This window comes from Lissotriton helveticus, chromosome 9, assembly GCF_964261635.1.
Source record: "Lissotriton helveticus chromosome 9, aLisHel1.1, whole genome shotgun sequence".
NCBI classification, from domain to species: Eukaryota; Metazoa; Chordata; class Amphibia; order Caudata; family Salamandridae; genus Lissotriton; species Lissotriton helveticus.
Window position 1 is genome coordinate 326,654,471 of NC_136070.1, and position 22,476 is coordinate 326,676,946.

General features: G+C 43.3%; 1 protein-coding gene across 2 annotated transcripts in view; it reads left to right on the top strand.

The window, feature by feature from the left end:
- The window catches only part of SPATA7 (spermatogenesis associated 7), a 504,965-nt gene that overhangs the window by 234,847 nt on the left and 247,642 nt on the right, over nt 1–22,476 (top strand). For both annotated transcript variants that reach the window (XM_078660014.1, XM_078660015.1), the window contains one exon: nt 3,973–4,454. In XM_078660014.1, the coding sequence (XP_078516140.1) occupies nt 3,973–4,454 (482 nt within the window). The remainder of the gene's footprint in view (nt 1–3,972; nt 4,455–22,476) is intronic.

Genomic DNA, 22,476 nt, shown 5'->3' on the forward strand with positions numbered 1-22,476 from the left:
CCCACAAGGCACGGAAATTCCTCACGGTGCTGTGCGTGTAACCTGACCCACGAGGAGAGGACTGCAACTGCCAGCCTGCACGCCCCTGCAAGCAAAAGGCTGTGGGAGTGACCATTTGGTAACAAGCTACAATAAAACAAGACGGAGGGCATTGCTGGGGGGGAGGGGGGGGCAGAACGACGATGAGGGAGAGACACAGCCAAGCAGACGTGAATAATTAAGTGGGTGAGAAATGCGCTGGGAGGGCTGCCTTTGATGTGGTAATGCGAGGCAGGCAGGCAGGCTGCTGGTGGCATTGTGCACGCGCTTTTTAGGGCTTGCGCTTGCGCAATGACCTAAAAAGCACATGCACTTCAAGGAATCGCCAGTAGAATCGCCAGTGGTGGTTAAACTCTGGATAAGCCGCAATAGAGCTTCGCCAGCTATGCGCAGAAGCGCATCAGCAGGCGAGCCCTAAAAATGTTCTGACAGCTGTTTTGCTGCGCTTGAATCAAGTGTGCAGCGGGGGCCTGCAGCTGTGCTTCTCAGAATTCTAAAATTGTCTTTAATTGCAGTTCATATAGAAATATTCAATGCCCCTGCTACCAGTCTATTGTATTAAAAAAAGGTTCATCAAGGAGGGTATTGTGATGCCAGAGCTTTACTGTTCTTGATACCACTGGTGCTCCGGTTTCATCCAAGTAAACTAAAATGCAGAGAATCTGTAAAACTCTACCAGCTGGAAATAAAGAAAGCACAAGCATTCTATTATGAAGGAAAAATTAACTTAGCAGCTAACACCACCCGGGAAATTTTCTGCATCACAAAAAACCTTCTAGAGCCCCCAGCCCTTCAGATACACAACAAATTGAATCGCCAGGCCATTGCACTGAACTTGCTGAATTCTTCCACAGAAAGATTCAAGATATTTATAATACTTTTCCTGTTTCCATATGCCTCCAAGACCCTTTAGCAATGGAAAAGTCCACCCTCTCCACTGAGCAGGTACTGGAGGAATAACCTGCTATGAATTTGGATATCTTATCGGAAATGTTCTCCCAAATTAATTCTGACTCTCCTCTCGGCCCAGGGTCCCAACACTTCCTACGCAAAGTCAAAGAAGTAGTGCTTCCATTTCTTCTGGTTGAGTCCCAGCTCCCTGGAAGCTTCCCATGGTGAAGGCTCTGCTTAAAAAGCCTGAATCCTGATGTCCTGGGTAACTACCGCCCTATCTCCTTGCTCCCTGGGATCTGTAAGATCCTAGAGAAATATGTTGATATGATCCTCTCTGACTTCTTGGAAACTCATAAACTCCTTCACTAATCACAGACTGGGTTCCGTCCTCAACATGGAACAGAAACTGTTTTGCTGGCCGTGGTTGAAGAATCCAAGAGAATTGTTGATCAGGGAGGAGCAGTAGCCACCATCCTCCACTACCTAAGCTCGGCATTCGACACGTCAACTTTGATATCCTTTTGAACAGACTTAGCACGGTCAAAGTTTCTGGGTGTTCTATCACCTGGCTCGGGTCCTACCTAGATGGTAGATCATTCCAGGTATTTGCAGGAGATTCTATTTCCAAGCACTTACTGCTCAGCTGTGGAGTGCCTCAGGGTTCTACCCTGAGCCTCACACTATTTAATGTATACATGAAGCCACTTGCAGACATTATTTTGCCATACTTGATCAAAATCGTCACATATGCTGACGATACACAATTGGTGGTTACCCTCAACCACCACCAGAGCACCCGATCCGACCTGGAAGCTTGCTTAATGAAAGTGGCATCATGATTGGACCACTCCTGTCTTAAAGTTAATGGTGGAAATACAGAGCTTATGCTCCTGGACAACTCTCTGAGTATGGAGCCTAATTTTGCCTGGCCACCCTGCCTTGTCCCTGCCCCCACCCCTAATACTAAAATTAAAAGCTTAGGTGTCTGGTTGGATAAATCTTTTCAATTCGTGCACCAAGTAGTGATGTTGGCAGGGGCCTGCTATAGCATCCTCAGACTCCTGCGGAAAATTCTTCCTCTCCTTCCTTAGAGAGCAAGAAAAATTATGGTCCAGGCCCTGGTCTTCTCTCGATTGGACTATGGGAACTCCCTTTACTTGGGAGCTCCCAACGCAACGATAAGGAAACTCCAAGTCGTTCAGAACTGTGCTGCTCAGCTACTACTCGGTACGCCCAGAACTCAATTGGCTAGGCCAGCCCTGAAGTCCTTACGTTGACTTCCTATCTCGGATAGAATAAAGTTCATATCTTTGTGCATAGCCCACAGAACCTTATGGGAGAAGTGCCCCTCAATAAATGAGTCTCTCGTCTCTTTTTACCACCCCACAAGCTGTCTGTTTGGCTAATCTAAATCTGGCCGTAATCCCCAAACGTAAAAGGGTGAGATGTGGAGGAAAGTCCTTCACGCACAACGTTTCCAGACTCTGGAATACTCTTCCTGGACATCTTTGGTAAGAGTCACATCATCTTCCTATTCGCAAACCCTTTGAAACCTTTCTGTTCCAAAACGCTCCTATTTAAACCATTTAGGTCCTTTCTGTCTAGTGCTGGGATGCTTCCCAGTAGCTATGCGCTCAATAAATGTTGTATTAAATTAAATTTAAATTAAATCACAACGATATATGCTGTTAAGATGTATGGCTACACTCATATCAGTCATGTTGACTAGGCAAAAGGTGCTTCTGGCTTTATATGTGGCATAAAAGTGCAACATGCCATACAATATAAAGATATTATTGCATGTCACCGAGGAGTTGCATGTCCATATAGAGGAATGACAGCTGCATGGACCAGAGCATGGGTACTCGCAAACATTTACCTGTGGGCCAAAAGGTTTGGTCGCTGATGGGACCGAGGGCCACACAGATACCATCACTGAATCGGGGTGAGTGTGGGGGGAGGCGAAGCATGTACATCAACTGGCTGATTTGAATTGCACAATGTGGAAACCGAAAACCCAAGAACAATCCCGGCTTTTCAGTTGACTAATATGTGTGATCTTGGGCGATTGTTTTAATTTTACTTTCCTTCCTTTTCCTTCATTTTCACATACAAGAGGACTTCGAAATATATGACTTCAGAATGTGCGCTGTACAAAAACTTCTCATGTGTTTCATATGATAAACTATAATGTTCATGTATGGTTGCAACCCCAGGCACCCAAATGTTGCACATATTAACTGACGTGCCTCTTAGTTCACTATTGGCCTTGTTGCCAGGATGGTAGTGAAGCATGAATGTTTCTAAATTCATGTATGAAAACTCTCTCCTTTTAAAAAAAAAAATACTTCTCAATGCGCTGATAGAATCTGCTTTACTGAGGTAAAAGGTTATTTATATTAATGAAATACACTTTTTGAGTTTTTAAGAGACTTTATCATATTTGTTCACGGTTGCTGCAAGATGTCTTTATAAATGAAGGACTCCGTAGTTATTAACTCTCTTTAGCTGCAAAGACGCACAACATCCTGTGATTCTGGGCAAATCACTTAATCTCCCCGTGCCTAACAAAAATGAATGTGTCTTCATGTAACACAACTGGTGCTCGTGTAAAATCGTTCTGATACCTGATACCGAATTTTAATGTTAGTAATGTTAGTGCTGCTGTTGACCAGAGGGTAGCAGTAGCACCTAAAGGTCAGGAGGGCCCCATGCGCCCCCACCTCCCCCCGCCCCCCAATGTAATGGAGTGAAGTATGCCAGCTTAGTTATTCCTGAATAACCCATCATTCCGGTGGAACTGGCAACTTCTATTTTTTAATTTCCTCATGGTATTTGGCGTTCATAGCTCTTAATTTCTAACCTGATTGTATCTGGTGATTATGCATTCATAACACCATATTCTGTCAAGGTATGTTTGCCAGTTTGTGTTTTAAGTTATTTTAACAAATTTAAGGTTCTGTGGAAATTGTTTCTTAGCATAGTTCTATAAGAGAAGTTGTTTCATTGATAGTTTAACGCTGTTGTTCTCTGTTCCAGAGCTTGTATGGCACCGAAGACAACAATATGGTCAACAACATTATCTCCCCCTGCATGGAGAATCAACATTTCTCTTCACCACGATCAACTTTTTCTTCACCTGAACAGTACCTGGTCTCAGCCAACACAGCTGGAGGGGGTCAAAACTCTTCCTGGAAATGCTTGAGTTCTTCCACGTCCGGCATAAGCGTTGGAATCTCCTCTGTGAAACGACTATGCAATACCACATCAATCTCCTCCCCTGATGTCAATATACCCAAAGAGGATAGTTGTCACAAGTTTCAGGACCCCCTTGCTAAAACGTACAGTGGAGATCTCCTTGAAAGACATTCACATCACTTTACAGACAGTCATCAGCCATTTAAACCGCGCACTTTGAAGACACAGGCCAAGTCGGTTCTTTCTCAATACAGGTACTACACACCACCAAGGAGGAAAAGACGGGAAGGCATGAAGGAGGCGTGGACGCAGACTGACAAGCGGTAAGTACAGAGAGGTTTATTTACAGAAACTTTGGGAAATGAGGTTAGTCAGTAGGGTTTCAAAGGAGAAATGAAGAGGTTGCTGCAAATATAAAAATAATGTCTTTCTGTCCCACTGTGAATAATAATTGGTTGCCACCCACACCACTGCCATCACATCCAACTTTCTCTATTTTCCGTTGGACCATTATTACCAGAGCCATAATTAGCCAAGCCTTTTAGGTGACCCACTCATATTTGAACCAGTGTGTCCATGGTATTCATTTGATTTTTCAGTGTTTCTCTTTCCCAGTATAAACTGAACCTTTGCACAAATATTTGGTAAGTTTCTTAGAGTTATTAAGTGAGGTGTGTGTACTTTTAGGACCGACTATTGTGTTTGTATTTTGCTACGGTGTAGTTCAACTGCGACTTAGGAAACCAGATTCCTGGTGTAAGCTCCAGACTTATTTCTCTAGAAAGACTCTAATGCCTTTGCCACGCCTTCCAAAAATCCTGATATGAAAGTACCAGTTATTTACCTGTAACAGATTGCTTCTTGAAGTCTTTAGCCTGTGGCACTTCATATAGATTCCTCAGTCTATATAGGGACCCCATGTACAATATTTTTGACTGCCTTGCAATTAAAGGACCCAGCTTTAGAGTATGTCTAGACATAAAAATATGTTCATGTCAATAAACTCAACTGCATTCCCTCAAAGAGAGAGATTGGCACAGTGAACGCACGTTCTGGATCGTATGATGATCTGGGAATACATGTGCACGCGCAAAAGGTTCTCCATCGAGGGATCTTCATTAGCATGAAGAAAACATTGAAGATCTGCAGGCTTGTGCTCAGTCCTGGAATGCGTTTTTACGAGAGACAAACTCATGCTAATCGTAAGAAAAACAATGCCTATCCCAAAGTACAAATATTATTTTTATGTCTTGGACAGAGAGAGAGAGAGAGAGAGAGAAAGAAAGTGTGTGTGTGTGTGTGTGTTGCTCGAGTGAAGGGTTGGGTAATGTGGGTGTGTATCACAAAACATTTGCCAAATTATGCGACATTGCTGAGTAACCTTTTTTCATTTTTGCCCATTGATAAAAGAAATGATGTCTATAGGTATACAACCTTACATAGTATAATAGTTGCTCTGGCCTTTGACGGTATCCAAAGATCTCTTTAAGTTCAGAGCGCAGCTCAGTGGTGGTTTCTCACCCAGTCCATTTTTCTACTCTGTGTGTAGGATCTTTTTTGCCTTTTCAATAAGTCCTTTTTGTCACTTCACACAAAGCTTCCTACTACCCAGTTTATTATAATGATTTATTCTGTCAGACAGGTGATGTAAAGGGGTTTGATTTAAATTACATTTCTCTCTTTAAATGGTGCCACTTTTCTGACCTGAATCTGTCCAGAGGGTGTGTCAGGATTGGACAGGCAAGATGTCTAGAGTGGCAAAACATCAAAACAGTTAAGGTATCCTCATACAGTTTCGCTGATTATTGAATCTTGAATTAGACCTGTACATTGTGAGCTACAGTAAAGGTAATCTCCGTGCATGACAAGAGGCTCCCTATACTACTCCCAGACCCATTTTCGTTCGGCCTCCTTGAGGCACTAAACAGACCGGGATGGGAGTCCAAATACCATGACACTCATGAAAGTAGGGCTAGAGACAGAGACCGAAACGACAGGATGATCAGCATATCCCGGCTTCTACTGATGCTGACGATGAGCATTCCCAACAGCTGCTTGATACCCTCCTTCCCTTAACGGAATATCTTTGGCCCGGAGGTAGAATAACAGCCCATGACTCCTGGCAATATGACGCGCAAACAGATACATTGGTAAATTTGCAAATTGAGGTTTTTCGCCGTTGTACTTTCCCCGCTGATTTAATCAAGGAACCTTGTAGTTCACTATAATCATTTTAGATGCCTTCTCTGCTAAAGATGGCTCCTGCGTCACATATATAAGTACCTGCATTCAAGCAGCCTCTTCTGGTATCCCAAATGGGTATTTCTTCATACATTAGCTTTGTGTTAGGAAAAAAACCCATAATAGAAGTGAATTTCACAGATTCATAGGGTTTTATATGCTATGGCTTGAATGGAAGCCACACACCTAATCTGGTGGCAGTGCAGTATCTTGTCATCTGAGGCAGAAAGCTTTGCTTATGTCCTCTCTACAGTATGAGACTTGTTGCATGTCAGTAGTTGTTGGGGTCTTCATTGTTTCTGGTTCCCTATAGATAAGGGCCCACCGCAGTTAACTGACTCTCTGGCATCAGGAATGCAGTACTTTTCAACCAGGATAAGTTTCGATACATGTAAGTTTTTTTAAATCTATATATGATTACACATATTTATAGCTCAGAGTGTAATGCTTGTTCAACCACTACAGCTTTAATACACAAACGCATAAAGATCAGAATCGGTGGTTCCTCTCAACATGTTAATGCAATCCAGAAAAAAAGTATATCCTGACAAATATGCAATGCACAACACATCCCACCATATTTCACAGTTACTTAAGTGGTTATCTTCCTGTTTTTTCACCACTCTTGCATGGTAGAGCATACATTTCTCATATTCATCATTTGTAAATGTGTTGAAAAGTTCTCGTTCTCATCCTCTGTAGACAGGCCGGGCCATTTTGAGCAATGTTTGCAATGTTGTGAAACTGAAGCAAATCTGTTTCACATCGTTTTTGATGCTTGAGTGATAATGAATAGAGCAAACAATCTTCAGACAGACCTCATTAGAAAGCAACTTTGCTACATTTTTGGTACGTGTGCAAACTATTGTGTAATATCGCCCAGACTACTATTTAAGCAAAATCTTCTTATCGATCAAGCAAGAAAAACTATGCAAAATAAATATGTCCTTTCTTTTCATTGATGGTATTCATTGGGGGTAAAAATGGCTATTGGTTATCAATTGTAATAAGGGCCACTGTCAACATCTGTGTTCAGTTTGGTACGTACAGGCCTCATGCCACATAAATTATAACATTAAAGATCTACCAAAAGTTCAGGTCTGCTAAGGGTACTACAAGTCACTGTTAAGAACACCTAGTTCTTCATTTAAATATTGCTTACAGTTGTATTTAGAGTTTTGCCTGAAAATGCAGCATTAACGTGCACTAACAAGGTTAAATACCGCCAGTAATTGTAATGTTCTTTTGGTTTAATGTTACCATTACCATTATCTGCTATTAAGCATTGCCGGTAGTTACCAATAGATATCACTGTAAACAGCGTCAATGTTTAAATGGGATCAGCGTGGGTAAATGACACAATAACTTTACTAGCTTTGTGTGCTCCTTGGCTACTTCATACTCTCTCTGACAAGTGACCGCCTAAACTTGTGTTGAAATGTCTGCCATCTGCAAGAGTTATCCCTCCCTATACCTGGGAAATCCTTCCTTTGTAGGCGTGGCATGCTCAAGCAGCTGCAGTTCAGTCCTCGAGGCTAGTGCATCTACCCAAACTGATCAAAATGATCCAACCGATGGCGGCATGCAATGTTTGGAGCTTACCATATGCTCAAGTACTGTCACCCAAGGACAAGGTACTCAAACATGTGGATCGTCTTTGGCCCAAGTGAATTTGGAGCTTCCTCACACGGTGCTCTAAACAGAGAAAAACACCAGACAAGTGAAGTAGCTGCATGGGAAGAGTATTGTCTTTGTTGTGGGTATGGTACAGGTCAACTGAATAGGTTGAATGGAGGGCCTGGTAAAGATTGTTCGGTTTTGGGGGGGAAATCTGCTTCTAATGGCTTACAACTGAAGACGTCAGGATTTTAAGATCTTTTTGGTTAGAAGATTAGCAGCTCTGATAACATATCATAGAAATAGGACAGGCAAGAGGGCACTAGCTATAGGTAGTCCGCTTGATAATTTCGATTTGTTGGGAGGCAGGCAGAATGAGGCTCATATTTTCCTTAAACTAAATTTCCTTTAACTAAAATTTTAATTCTTTGGTCTAACAGTGATGATGCTCGTGATTTTAAGTTAATTTCGTAAAGATGAGTAATAATTATATATTTATATCAGTCATTTGAACGGCCAACTGATGATAATGGTCTTCAGTCCTCAGTCAGCTCTGGAGTTGATCCATTATTACAATATGGGGAGTCAATCAAGTGGCATAAGAAACAAGTTTCAAATAAATTATTTTCAGATCACAGTTTGTCAGAAGCAGAGGGAGATATTGATGTCTTTCCCGAACAACAATGTGTGTGAACCAGGACATTTCTCCATAAGACTTATTATTTTCATATTTGAAGCAATCAGTTGTTTGAAGCTTATGTAGTTTGTATGTATGTATGTATGTATGTATTTAATGCTTGTTAAGCGCGACTGTCACCCAGAGGGTATCCTGGCGCTGAGTTTGTGCATAGGGCCTTAGAATAACTCGTGCAAAATGAATATTGGAGCAATACAATCATAGCTCATACATACCGCATGTCACTTAGGTAATGTATGATATGATTTTTGAGAAGACTACTAAGCAGTGCAACATGTAAGGAGAAGAATTTAATGTAAATAATACTGTATCGCCATTGCTGAGAGTAGATGTAATTTTATATATTATGCAAAACAAATTAAGATGTTTCCTCTGCTGTTAATTATCATGATTCACAGACTGTTGCTAGAGTGCTAATTGTGCAGTTTGCAGATGATTCCTAAATGTGTTTGCAATACTAACAACATTTGCAACTTCACACATTATCACAGCATATACCTCAAAGACAACAATGCGAATGGAGAAAACTATGGTAATCTTCTCAATGACATCGAAGACCTAATCTTAGAGTTAAAAAAGTCAGTTGAACTGAGCCGGGTGCCTGATCTCAAAACAAACTGTGCGTTTTTGACTATTGTAGAAGTTGTTTTAATAACTTTAATAACCAGACTGCTCATTCTATTGAGTTAGACAAAAATGTGTTACAGGGCACTGTGCATTTTGAACGCCTCATTTTATTCTGTGGGTTTTGTCCTTTACTTTGTAAATGTTGGGGATGTACATTGATATAGTACTGTAGGAAGCCCCACCTTGTACTGAGTTTAATACGCTGACAAGAAATAATAGTAAAATCTTAAAAAAAGAATGGGTTAATTTAAAAGTAATGTTGGGGCCATCAAAATGCAAGCGTTTAGCTATTCATCTGAGCTCCAACCTTTAACAGTGTATCACAGATACTAGATTCAGTTAATTTTTTAATGCCCATCAGCCAAATCACAGAGATTGCCTAATGACTGCCAAAAGCAACCAGTTTGTTGGTGCTGTTTCCTTCGTTTGCTAGCTTCTGTTCCTCAAATTGTTTTTAAGGTGGTGTATTTGATTCTAATTGGCTCTAAGAAATTTGTCTCCCTCTTCGGAGGCACTAACTACAGCTTGGAACACCACAAGATATGAGTTATCTCGTAGGGGATTTCCATGTATAGTCATAAGCGTTGAATAGTCCCGCCCATCTTCGGGGCCCCCAGAACACTATATCCAATAAAAGTTCTTAAGTGCTGAAGTTCGCCTTTCTTTGGGAAGGCCTTGAAATGCCACTTAAAAGTCATAATGCCGCCTTGGCGCCGGCTACAGTGGTCAGAGTTCTTCATCTTAGAATGGCAAAAGAAGAGATTGTAATTATATATGGTCTCAGTACATGGATTTTTAGGTCTCGCCTAGCGAACGCAGCGCATGCGGTGCTTCGCTTGGCGAGACTCTATTGTCGCGCTTTGGAGCACGAAGGGAGACAAACCATGTGCGTGCACGGGCTGGCGATGTGCGCACGCATGGCGTCTCCTCACGCTCCTCGCAGCCTTGTCGTGCGAGCACCACTCACTGGCCGCTTCTTTCTATTGGTGCCCGCTCCTCGCAGGGATCTCGCGAGCTTATTTTTTTAAAGGTCGGGCTTTGGAATGGTGGTGCATAGTTAGCAGAGCTTTATTCCAGCCACTTATTCCCCTATGAGGTGCTATAAAAGTCTAGGACCAGGCGTCACCAATGGGGGATGTCACTTCATTAAGACATTTGCATTAAACCATCATCACCCACTTTCCACTCACAGAAGACTTTGAGGGGCACTTTGTAACTCCGTGTGGACCTGTTGGTGTGCAAGTGCCTCTGACAAAACCAGAACCTAGTACCCCATCTCCATAAAACTGGTCACTAGTAGGTGAAGGCTAAGTATACAAAACAGAAAGGAAATGCAGGGAAGTAGTGTAGTCAATGGCCAAAACTCTGCTGTGTGTTAGGAAGAACTGTAGCAGTTCACCACCTATGTCCAGAAATATTGAATGTTTACAGCGAAGGGCAGCACCAAAGAACGGAAGAGCCAAGAGTTCTATTGAATCTATTGCAACAAATGAAAGTACCGAGTTTTGGCTGAGGCGCTTATACCTCGACATACGGGAAGTCCTGTTTTTAACCATAAAGGAGCTGGGTATATTTATATTATGTATAATACTGGATTGGAAAGATCTAGTGCTACAAGTAAAAAGCTGACATTTTCCGGACTGCTTCCAACGGGGCAGAAGTTGCAGAATGTCAGCGGGATCAGGAAGTACCTCCTGTGCACGTGTTTTTTAAAGGAGAGTATATAAGGTCTCTCATGGGGCCCTGTCCTCTACATTTAGGAACGGGGGTGCGGGGGGGAGGGGGTAGGTGACTTATCGAGTCATCACGTGGCAGCAAAGAAATGTCCTGAGAGAAAGGCGGCATTGAAACCCAGACACTAAAGCTAAGGCTTGGGGTGTCCCATCTCCTTTTTGCTAGACCCTTGAGAGTAATGGAGGTGTACATTGTGTTCTTTCAGGGAGCCTATGGGCCACACTTACAGAGGGATGTGGTTCATTCTCGGTAGTTGTGGAGTCTTGGGTTATCATAACGGCCAGTGAGGAAGGAACTCTTCTCGAATCTCAGGATTTCTCAATCTCTGCCTTCAGTCTGTTTTACAAATCTAAGCCCGCCTGCTCTGTGAAATCAAACATGAGCTCTTCTTCTAACACCTTTCCGTACCTTTCCTCACACAGGTGCTTTTAACTGATGCCGAGAACAGAGCCAGCTTTGTCCAATGTAGTCTCGTCATAAAACTCCATAGAAACAGATCTTCAATAGCAATCGTCTAGAATGACTGCTGTCAGTTTTCCAGATGGCCTGGGTAAAGAAAAGAACTGTGAAAATAAATATTTAGATTCCAGTATTGTGGGTAAATAGAAAGCAGAGCACTTTTTTGGCGAGGCTTCAGTGTATAGCTCCACAGAAATGGATCATTGGCTCTTGGTCCGTGCGATGGCACGGTGCCAAGACACCGAGCACTTCTTACTTCCCTCTCTCTCGCGGAAGGTTCAAAAGTTGTAAACGTCTGGAGTACGTCTCGCACCAGACTGACTTCAAGCTTGTGGTCCAGCTTCACAGTGATGCTGAGCATGTAGCTAGCCCAGTCCCTCGTTACAGAAACAATATTTTAAAATCGTACGCAGTAGTTCATGAACTTATATTTCTGCATACCTTTTCTTTAGTTAAGTGCTCCACTCTGAAGGTAGTCCTTAACTTTCCAAAGTGTAGCAGTGTAGACTCAAGTTTTGTTTTGTGTTATTGATCCTAAAATGGAAGATGGTATTCCTGCTCCTATTTGTTCATCTTTCAGATTATTTTTTTCAAAATGAGTCCCCAGGTCCAAAATGCACTCTAACTAAAATGTAAAACGTTAAACTTTTTTTTTAGATCCCCAGCCTACAAAGAACTGGTGTATATGGCTTCTGTTGTGAACCATGGTTCTAATTCTAGATGGTACCTTCTGTGTTGGTTGCAGCCTAGTGAACAGTTGCTTATTGCGGTTTGCACACAGAAGATTACAGCAATCAAGTCAAAATCCATCTATTTTCACAATTGACATATTTCCGTCTTCATCCAGGAAAAAAAGTCTGCAGTGTCTTGGGCTTTATGTGGTGATGGTGCTTGTTTTTTGGAGACTACATTTACATGCTAATGCATAAATGTAGCTGAATCCAAAGTTATTATTTGTTTTTACCTTGATTAATGTGGAAACAAAGCTGCCGTGTGGGCAATTTGAATGTATATGGGTGACGAGAAAATGTGTTTCTAACAATGGGGAACAATTGCTCAGTTTTACTGCTTGCGAGGAGTAACCAGTTGTTACCTGTACATTCTTTGTTATCCTTGACCAGTTCTTTAAGTCTTTAAGCATTGAGTCCCAGGTTGAAAATTGTAGGGCATACCTTATCCACTAACGGTTCATATAAAGATGTAAGTAGAAGTTAAACTCATGGTTCTAAAGTTCTGAGCTTAGTGGCAGTCTACTGCTAGACAAACATTTGAACACTAAATCCAGTATATGTTCTATTTCCCTCAAGCATGGTATGATTCAAACTGTTTTCAGTAGCTTATTTGTTCCCAGGATTTCATGCAGTTTTCAGTCTAAATATATAGGGTTACCATATTCAGGGTCGTAGAGAGAAGTAGTGTCCTGTTTTTAGTTTGAGCCTGGGCAGTGCACACGCTGTTCTGCGAGGCATGCTGTATTGGAGTATGGACTTGATTCCCATATTTGCATTGGCTTGTGTCATTGTCCTTTGTAATAGCTGGCTTCTGATTTGTTAATAGGCTTGTTAGTCTCTCCTTAGTACCATCTTGTCTTCATTTCTAACCTCCCTTGAGGACTGGCCCTTTTACTTTGATTGTTATACAGTACGTCTGTAAGCACTATTTTCTTTAATGAGTTTCTCCTACTGCAGTCACTACATGCTTTCCTGTAACATTCAGTGCGCCATGCATGCTTAAACTTTCCAAGCAGCCTGGAACAATGGCGGCCACTTCTTTGCAGCGAAATAGGTCTCGCATTTACAAGTGTTTGATCTATTTATTGGCATTGTAAATGAAAATGCCTTTTTATTTGTATAATTATTAAAACAGATACATAAAAGGCATTGTCATTTACAATGCAAATAGCTTAAACTCTCGCAAATGCGAGACTTATTGCATTGCAAATGCTTGTTTGTAATAGCACACAAAAAGAACCGTCACAAATCCTGTGTCCGGGCAGTAGTATCTAGTGAACGTATGGACTGACCTCCAGGTAGCTGCCTTGCAAATATCCGCTAAGGGAATATTCCTCATTAAGCAGCAGTAGCTGCCTTGCCTCTGCTAGAGTGAGCTTTGGGCCTACCAAGCAGCAGACAATGGAAGAGACAATCCACATAGATATCGACTGTTTAGAAGTAGCTAAACCTGTGCGTACTGGGCCATAATTGATAAACATCTGTTGTGAGCTACGAATGGCCTTGGCCTTGTACTAATAGAATGTTTTTACTCTTACAATATCTAACAAGTGGAGAGCTCTCTCCGCTGGGAATGAAGAGTTTGGAAAGAATGTGGGTAAAGCAATAGCCTGGTTTACGTGGAAGTCTGAGACCACTTTAGGGAGGAACTTAGGATGCATGCGTAGCACCACTTTGGAAGAGTGGAAGACTGTGTAAGGCTCATGGATGCTAAGGGCCTGGATCTCACTAACTCTCCTAGCTGATGTAATGGCCACCAGGAAAGCAGTTTTCCATGTGAGATGCTGTAATGAAGCTTTGTGAATGGATTCAAAGGGAGGAAGCATGAGTCGAGAAAGTACTACTTTTAACTACCACAGAGGAGAAGGACGTCTAATGGCAGGAAAAACCTTCTATAAAGGAAATCTTTAATAACTGGAATCCTAAAGAAAGAGATTTGTGAAGAAATGTATTGGTATGCCGTGAAAGCAGACAAGTGGACTCTGACTAAAGAATATTGAGGGTCAGAATTGGCATGATGTAATAAATAGAGGAGAATGACTTCTCCCTGGCAAGAGGTTGGATTGATCTGTTTGGAGGAACACCAAATACAAAATCGTCTCCGTTTAAGAGCATAAGCTGCTCATGTAGATGGTTGCTTTGCTTCCTTTAAAATGTCCATACAGTCCTGAGGTAGGTTTAGACTACCATACTGTGGTATCTCAGGAGCCATGCTGCCTAACACAAGGAGGAAAGGCTGGGGTGTAGCAGTTGGTCTTTGAACTTCGTGAGAAGGTCCGGCCTGCAAGGCAGCCTGAGATGTGGACGGCTAGACTGGTGAAGGAAGTCCGGGAACCACAGTTGTCTCGGACATTCTGGGGTGATGATAATCATCTTGACTGTCATGGACACCAGTTTGTGCAGGACTGCCATTATCAGTGGTATTGGAGGAAAAGCGTAAAGAAATTTGTTCAACCAGTCAATCCATAGGGCATTCCCTAGTGACCCTGTATGGTAAAATCTGGAGGCGAGGTTGCAGCAGTTTTAGATCTCGCCTAGGCAGCCCTTGCGCTGTCTCTTCGAGACAGGCTGTATTCAGGATATGGGCCTAAAGCTCCGCTCACTTTCAGTCCATCTTTTTAATTGGCTCCTGTCTCTGTCCTTTGTAAATGCTGGCTTTTCATTGGTCTATAGGCTTAGTAGTCCCTCCTAAGTACCGCCTTGTCTCTTCTTGTAACCTCCCATGAGGACACCCACTTTTACTTGTGTTGTTACTCCCTAGGTTTCAATTACAGCTTCAAGGTACTACTTTCTTAAAAGGCTTAAGGTAGGACACACACTTGGTCCTAAGCTAGACTGGCAGTGGTTAATTCCCTCACTAGAACATCTCACATTTATATGAAACGTCTATCAATGTCCCTTCCTCAGCTCCACACAGAGTACAACCTAATCTGATATTAATGTAATACTTTTGTTACATTTCAAAGCTTCTAATTGTATATATGGACATAGCTATTTGAATGTACTCGCAGTACTGTCTTACATGCAATGCATTATGGGTAGGGTGGATTTACCATATCTTCTGCAGAGTGCAGTACCATATGTGAGCAAAATCGGCCGTCCAAGCAAATGTAATGAATTTACCAATTGATGAAATACGTTACTTTCACTATTAAACTGCCAACTTCTGTAAAAAATGCAAAAAGTAGTCAGGTGAAGGCTAAGTCATTGTGTGATAATGTTCTAATTTCTTAAGTCATTTATTCTATAAAACTGGTTAAAGGAGAGCATCAACCTTCCATAAAAAAGAGAACTTTTTGATCCAAATCAACTGCCACTGAATAGTCGAATGTGATGCTCTGATGATCACCTTGAAGTATGTATACTTGGGTCTTTTTAAAATCTATTGATGCTTATGACTTGGGACCAGTAGGTCTCAAAATAAATGCCTCTCTGATTCTTCCTCAGTCTACCTTTTACGGCCTTCTTGATTGCAGAACTATTCTTCAGTATCTGTGAGAGATAATTAAAATGTCTTCTGTGGTCATTTGAGCTAATTCTTGGCATGATACTCCAGGCAATGTATTGTGTTCAGGAAACCTAACATTAAGTTATTCATGACAATAAGTTTCTCCTGGCAGGGTCTTGGCATAGGCATGCTCTAACTCTGGCAGCCATGTAGTTTAAGAAGTGAATGGAATATGTAGATCTCCAACATGCCTATTTCTTAACTCAGTGAATGAGCAGTATTATATGTTTCTGGAACTTACAGCCTCAAATCAGTACTATCAATAGAGATGGCTAATGTTCAGCCTGAATTCTAATCCTACTAGTGCATTAATATTGTTTCAGTATGGTAGATCCATCTGCTTCTAAGTTCCTTGGTACCCTTACTAATGTGGGTGGCCAAGTTGTGCACTGCCTTCTTTCCAGGAGAATTTCAGTCAGCAACAATCTGTATAATCTGGGCTTCACTATCAACCAGTGGAACATCTTTTCACCCATTCTGTAACTTCAGTCTTGAGCTTCTGTTTCCATGTCAATATCACCTGTCTTTCAATGGGGCTCATTTTCTAGTACTAGTCTAGAATGATTCAATTTTGCAGCCACATGGCGGTGAAAGCTTGTTCGTCCACCTGAACAGACTCCTTCCTCAGGCTCTGACTTACCCTGACCAAGGACTCCTCTTAGTACCACTCTGAAGGTCCCTACAGAAAACATTGGATTTGTGGTTTGTGGAATCACCATAAAAAGATTTGCGCATTAACCACCTGGAGCTCACAGTAATCTTCTGTTTTCCCTTTCTGGAGACACTTGTCTTTACAGACAGCAAGACCATTTGTTTTATTTTAACAAGCAGGAATGAACTGCGGTTCAGTCTCTCTGCCCCTAACAGTTCACATTCAGTACGATATATAATTAACATTTTTAGGTCTCGCGTCTAGAGGTGCAGTGCGCAGCACGAGACCTTTTGTAGGGGGGGTTTAAAACGGGTCTAGGAATTGCACACACTTGTGCGTGTACTTTTCCTTTTGGGGCAGGCTATTGGCCTTTGTGTGCATCTTTTTAGTCAAAGACAGCACGCAATTGGCCAAAGGCGGACGCATTGCTCCGCCCATGGCCTATCGGTGTCTATTACGCGCACCGATGGTCATGTGGTTTCAATAATCGTGCCCAGACACGGGCGCGATAATTGAAACCACATGGCTCGCTGTGGCGTGCTCGCATCACTCGTGGGCTTTTTTTTTTTTTTAGTTCCATTTCACAGGGAAGCAAGTACATGAAAGAAGGAAAGAGAGGTGGGCTGGTTGGCGCACCACTCGTTCTCGTAGCTTTTTGTATAATGGTTTAATGGTGTTGCGCTGTGTTACACGCTGAGTCACATTCTAACCAATAAGAAAAGGTTGTTTATGCGTCACTCTAGTGTACTGTTACACGGTGAGTAGCTGCTGATATAAATGTCTAGTTTTTTTAAAGGTATCAGGCACCCTGGCGACAAGGCTTGTTTCTTCTTCGGATGCCTCTCACGTCACAGTAGAGGAGACCCTTCTCTCCTTTCAGCCTGCATGAACGGTTGGTTTTTCATTACAAAAAAGTGGGACCTGTTCTAACCAAATTAATAAAAATTGAGAACCTCAGAGCAATTCACGATGTTACTATTTATCTTTCAAGAAAGGTGTTTTAAAATGGATGTTTACAGAGTCTACTGGTATTACTGAAGCAGATGAAGTTTTTTTCCTGCATTTATAGAAAGGACCTGGATAAGAAATGCTGGTGCACATCGTGTGTGGTTTTTTTTTAACATGATGACAAACAAATTGTACAAATGCACTTCCCCCTTCATTGCACAACGTGCGTACATGCTCGTCAGTGCACTGTATGATATGCACAACAAAAAGTTTCACAGTAGCGCGCCGTCATTTCCTCTCAGAATGGTATCGTAGAGAGACAGATATGGAAGCTAGCCAAGTGGTCGGTGCTTCTGAAGAGCCAGAGATATGTACACGACATGCCACCGGCTTTAGACCCCCGGCAACTGCCCGTCGTTCATATCGTCATGGGATTATTCGAAGCTCAGTACCACATATAATCACAACTGGGTGAAGTCAAGGCCAAGGAAGGAGAGAGGAGAGGCCTTTTCATATCTGATCCTGACACCAGCCTCTGAGACTATTAAACACTCAGGGGACCGGATGTGACAGAGACGCACTAGTGGGCATGTTTAACGTTCTCAGGTCTGACATCATGGAAGATTCTAGAAGAGATGGGAGAGCATCTGCGTCAAAGCATGAGGTGTCTAGAAGGAAGGCTGACTGAACGGACCGCTCGTTGCTGACAAATCCGGTATTCTGGTTGTCAAGAGTTTGAACTCCACCAAGGCAAATAGAGCCACCCATTCTTCGGAGATGTGTAAATTAAAAACCATGATTTGGTTAACAGTAGCGTCTTTTATTTAAAGCACCGGGAAATGGCAGCAATGTGACAGTTTGAGCTACATAAAAGAAAGTGTTATAAACATCTGCCTGTGAAGTCTAGAAGAATCCATTGAGGAGCCCACGGGAGCACGGGTCTCCACTTTGTGCTCAGAGCACGTGCATATCTCTTCTGTGGATCCCGGGACGTCACAGCATCCAGCTGTGTTACAGGTCCACTGCCAGCCTCTTCCTAGTCACTCCAAATGTGGCTCTCAGTTAAGGTTATTTATCAGCTGTGGACATTGCAACCTCAGGGCGATGTAGGGTTTAGAATAGGCTGGAAGGCATATTTCCTATTCTAACTCCGTACTAGAATATTTAGAGAAAGTGCATTTATTTCCAAAATAATCCAGGGGGCTTATTAACCATTCAAATTCCAGTCCAGGAATATTTTGAAAAAAAATAAAACATTCCCCAAGTGTTTTAAAAAAAAAAGAGGGTAGAATTGTCTGAATGCCACTTGATGCAAAAAACTAGGAAAATCTCTGTGGAAGTAGGACTCCATCGAGCCAACACATGATCCAATTGTGTTATCTTGAGCAAATTACTTCACCTCCATGTGTCTCGGTTCCCTTATATATCAAAATGTGAAACACAGATGCAAAAACCAAGCCCTTTTGTTAGTTAGTCACCTATAACAAATTTGGAAATTTGCGTCGAAGTATTTTCCTGCCCGTAACAGAAGGTATCTGACCTATGGAAACTTTCATATCACAAACACCAAGAACATCGCTCGAACTCATCAAACACACATACGTCCAGAACAGCTAGAAGATGCCATAAAGCCACATTACCACGTTGAATACCATTTATACCAGCTGGGAAGGTCACCCTCCTAATAGAGGCTGAAGCAGCAGTAAAAACCTGCAGATGCACCACTGAGACAATACATCAACATCATACACCAACAGTTCATTGGCAGATACTTGTTTATTCTAGTGATTTACTTTTGAAGCAATCACGGCACGCCGCGCTGTAGCTTGAAACATCCTAAGCTAAAACATGGCGTGCTGCATTGCTTCAAAACTAAATTAATAGAATAAAAAAGCGGGTAGAGGACATATTTCTTTCCATTTATTTACTTTTGTATCAATAGCAGTACGCTGCGCTTTAGCTTTAATTATTTCAAGTTAAACCGCAGTGTGCCATCATTACTACAAAACTAAATATATTGAAATAAAGGCTGCAGACGAAATTGGGTTACTTTTGAGCACAATGCCTTCAGCTTTAAAATAGGTGCCACGACGCCACGCTTTTTATTGTTAAGCGGCTCGCCAAAAACAAATTTTACTACACTCCACGCTATAGATTCGCCCTCCTTCGGCGCTGCTCATTTTTTAGGTTTCGTCTGGCCGTAGCACTGCGCAGCAGTGCTCGCGCAGGCGAAATCTTATGATCCTACAGTTTGAGGCTTTGTCCCGCCTTCTCTTCCATTGGCTAGCTCCATAAATGGAGGCTAGCCATTGGAAGAGATGGTTGTCAATTACTCTTTCCCCGTCACAACGCGATTCGGGGGCGTTTCCGTATCTTTTTTTAAGTCCCGCCCTCTCCTCTTCCCATTGGCTGGAATTTTACCTTCCAGCCAATGGTAAGGGGAGAGCACGAAAAACACGCCCCCGAATCCCTACAGGGCGCGCTGTGCTTTCCGAGCAGCGTCTACCGAGGACATGAGGTAAGCTTCTGCCCCCCTGTTTGTGCTGTTCTTCGTGCCCCTGCCCCCCTGTTTGTGCCGTTTTTCCTGCCTCCCTGTTTGTGCCGTTGTTTCTTGCCTCTGACTCCCTGTTTGTGCACCCCTTCCCTCCGCCCGCAGCTCTCCTTTGTCCCGCTCTAGCCCCCCTTCCCTCTACCCATGTATTCTTTGCCAGTAGACGCCGTCACACTCGGTCGCCGGGAAGCCCATACAGGTCGGTCTCCCTGCCGACACCCAGACACAGGGGGACAAGGACCCCGGGGTCTATGGGGCTCTTGGGCCTTGAGGTGGGTTTCCAGGGAGCCCGTAACGTTGTTGATGCCCTCCGGGGGGGGCGTGCTGGCCGGCATTGTTACAGGAACCCGTTCCGTTGTCGGACCGCAGGCGCAGCGTTCTCCTTAGCTGAGATATGGGGCATGCTTCGGGCAGTTGAGAGCGAAGGTCTGTCTTTGCGCCCCTTCTTGAGATGGCTGCACGTGTGCCCGCACTTGTTTGTGGCGTGTAGCCAGTTTCAGACACAAGGTTGTGGTAAATGTTCGTAGTTTAATGGGCGGATGGGGGCAAGCGCACACCGCCTTTTTGAGGCGGGGTGTTGGCCTAACGGCCAGGGCGTCCGACTTCGAAGCGGGTGAAGTGGGTTCGAGTCTTGGCAAGGACGCTGAACTTCACGTGATTTTGGGCAAATCACTTAATATCCCCGTGCCTCTAGGAATGTTAAGCACATCCAAAGCTACCAAAATATCGGCACGTCCCAGCAATTTAGACCTCTGTTACTGCACGGGACGATGCGCTGTAATGTCACACACCCACAATGGCTTCAAAGCAGGGAGCAGGGGTCAATTTTGACGCAATGCAATGTTTAGGGATGACTGTGAGAGGAATGCCGTGTTGGGCTAACATACATGTATCTTGCGAAAGCACTAATGGCTCTACGCGTTCGGCGCTGTCCGACGCTATTAATGGAAGAGGGGCGGGTTCGATCCCACAGTAAGGATGTCGCACAAATGGTCCCAGCACCAAGGGAATGATTTTATGACTTTCAATAAACGCTAAGGTGCCAAATGACTCCAGGTCAGCAGGAACCTCGTTATCAAGTGCCTGATTCCATTTAGAGACGCTTGTTTAAATTATGCATTCTCATTTGTTCTGCTCCAAATAACGAAGACGCTGGGATATTCTTGTGTTTACATATGAATTCAAAGCGCCAAATTCAACATGAGAATCTGGATCCTGGCTAGGGATGGGAGCAAGCTAGACATGTCTGCTTAAAAGGTTGTGAGGAGAGAGTCTAGGAATGGAGAGCACATTATAGCAGAAGGAAGGCCCCGACTGTGGCACTGGTACTCGGTTTCTTGTGACAGGGACTGAAGCGGGGTCTGGGCCTTGGTAGTTGTTACCCCCAGGGGTTAACCACACAGCAGGCATTCTGAGCCCCCCTCTCTGCCATGGCAGATGCTATTGGGCCATTGCAGCACATGGGTTACAGCATGTGCAGCCACCATTTTAACGTCTTTCATACATAGAAAGGGTACATACATCACAGGCAGTGGGAGTGAGCAGCCCTCACACACAATGACAGAGGCGCAGCACAGGCACCGGAAGTGAGCAGCCCTCACACAGAGGTGCAGCACAGGCACCAGAAGGGAACAACCCTCAAACACAAAGGTGCAGACCGTGCAGCACAGGCACCGGAAGTAGGCAGCCCTCACACACAATGGTGTACCATGTGGAGTACTCACAGAGGTGAAGCACATGCGCCAGAAGAACATTTGGGACACCTACACTTATTCTTTTCAATTTAGGCACTTGAGGCGCGGCACAAAAGTGACAGTGCAAGCATTTCTCACACAGAACAGCTAGAACATAGACTGGTGGCGGCGGCTGGGCTTTACCTGGTGTTCATGGTGGGGGAGCTAGTGAGTATATAAAACGTTATAAATAAAATAAATAAATAAGGTGCACTTTCACCGGCAATGCCAGTCTGCGGGGCAAGCTGCTGCTTTGTATCCCCTTTGAGGGGTGGGGGGGATGGGGTTCTTAAATTCCATACTAATCCATTATGAGGGGAGACTGGTGGAATGGGCTTGGTCCGGTGGAAAGAAACTGCTCCTGCCAGAGCGCTATATTAACAAGGCACCAGAGTGCCACTTTTCGGCGCAAGGGCCATTCCATCGCATGGGTTAGAGAGAGTTTGTACTTCGTATTTACCACTGGAATCTATACGAAAAGGAGTTGGTGCTGTTCACTATCCATGCAGACACCTTCTTCGTAGGTTGCGGGGTGTATTAGTGGTTGTGGAGCAATTTTCAGGGTGAATGTTGCAGAGATCGCGATTTCATTAAGCAAAATGTAAATGTGACATAACAACCCTTTTGAATGATGAGAACTGGGTTGTTGGCTTCCAGCTCTGCTTGTGCGTGCGGTAAGTGTGAACAGGAAATATTCAAGCAACTTCTTAGCATAGTGACTGGGGCTGTAATCTCGTTTTGTCTGTCATTGTCTGGTTTTTTTTGTAAGCTTGATGGCATCGGCACATCTTCTCACTTATTGAGAGAACCTGTTGCACGCTTGCGATCACACAAACACACTTGCCTG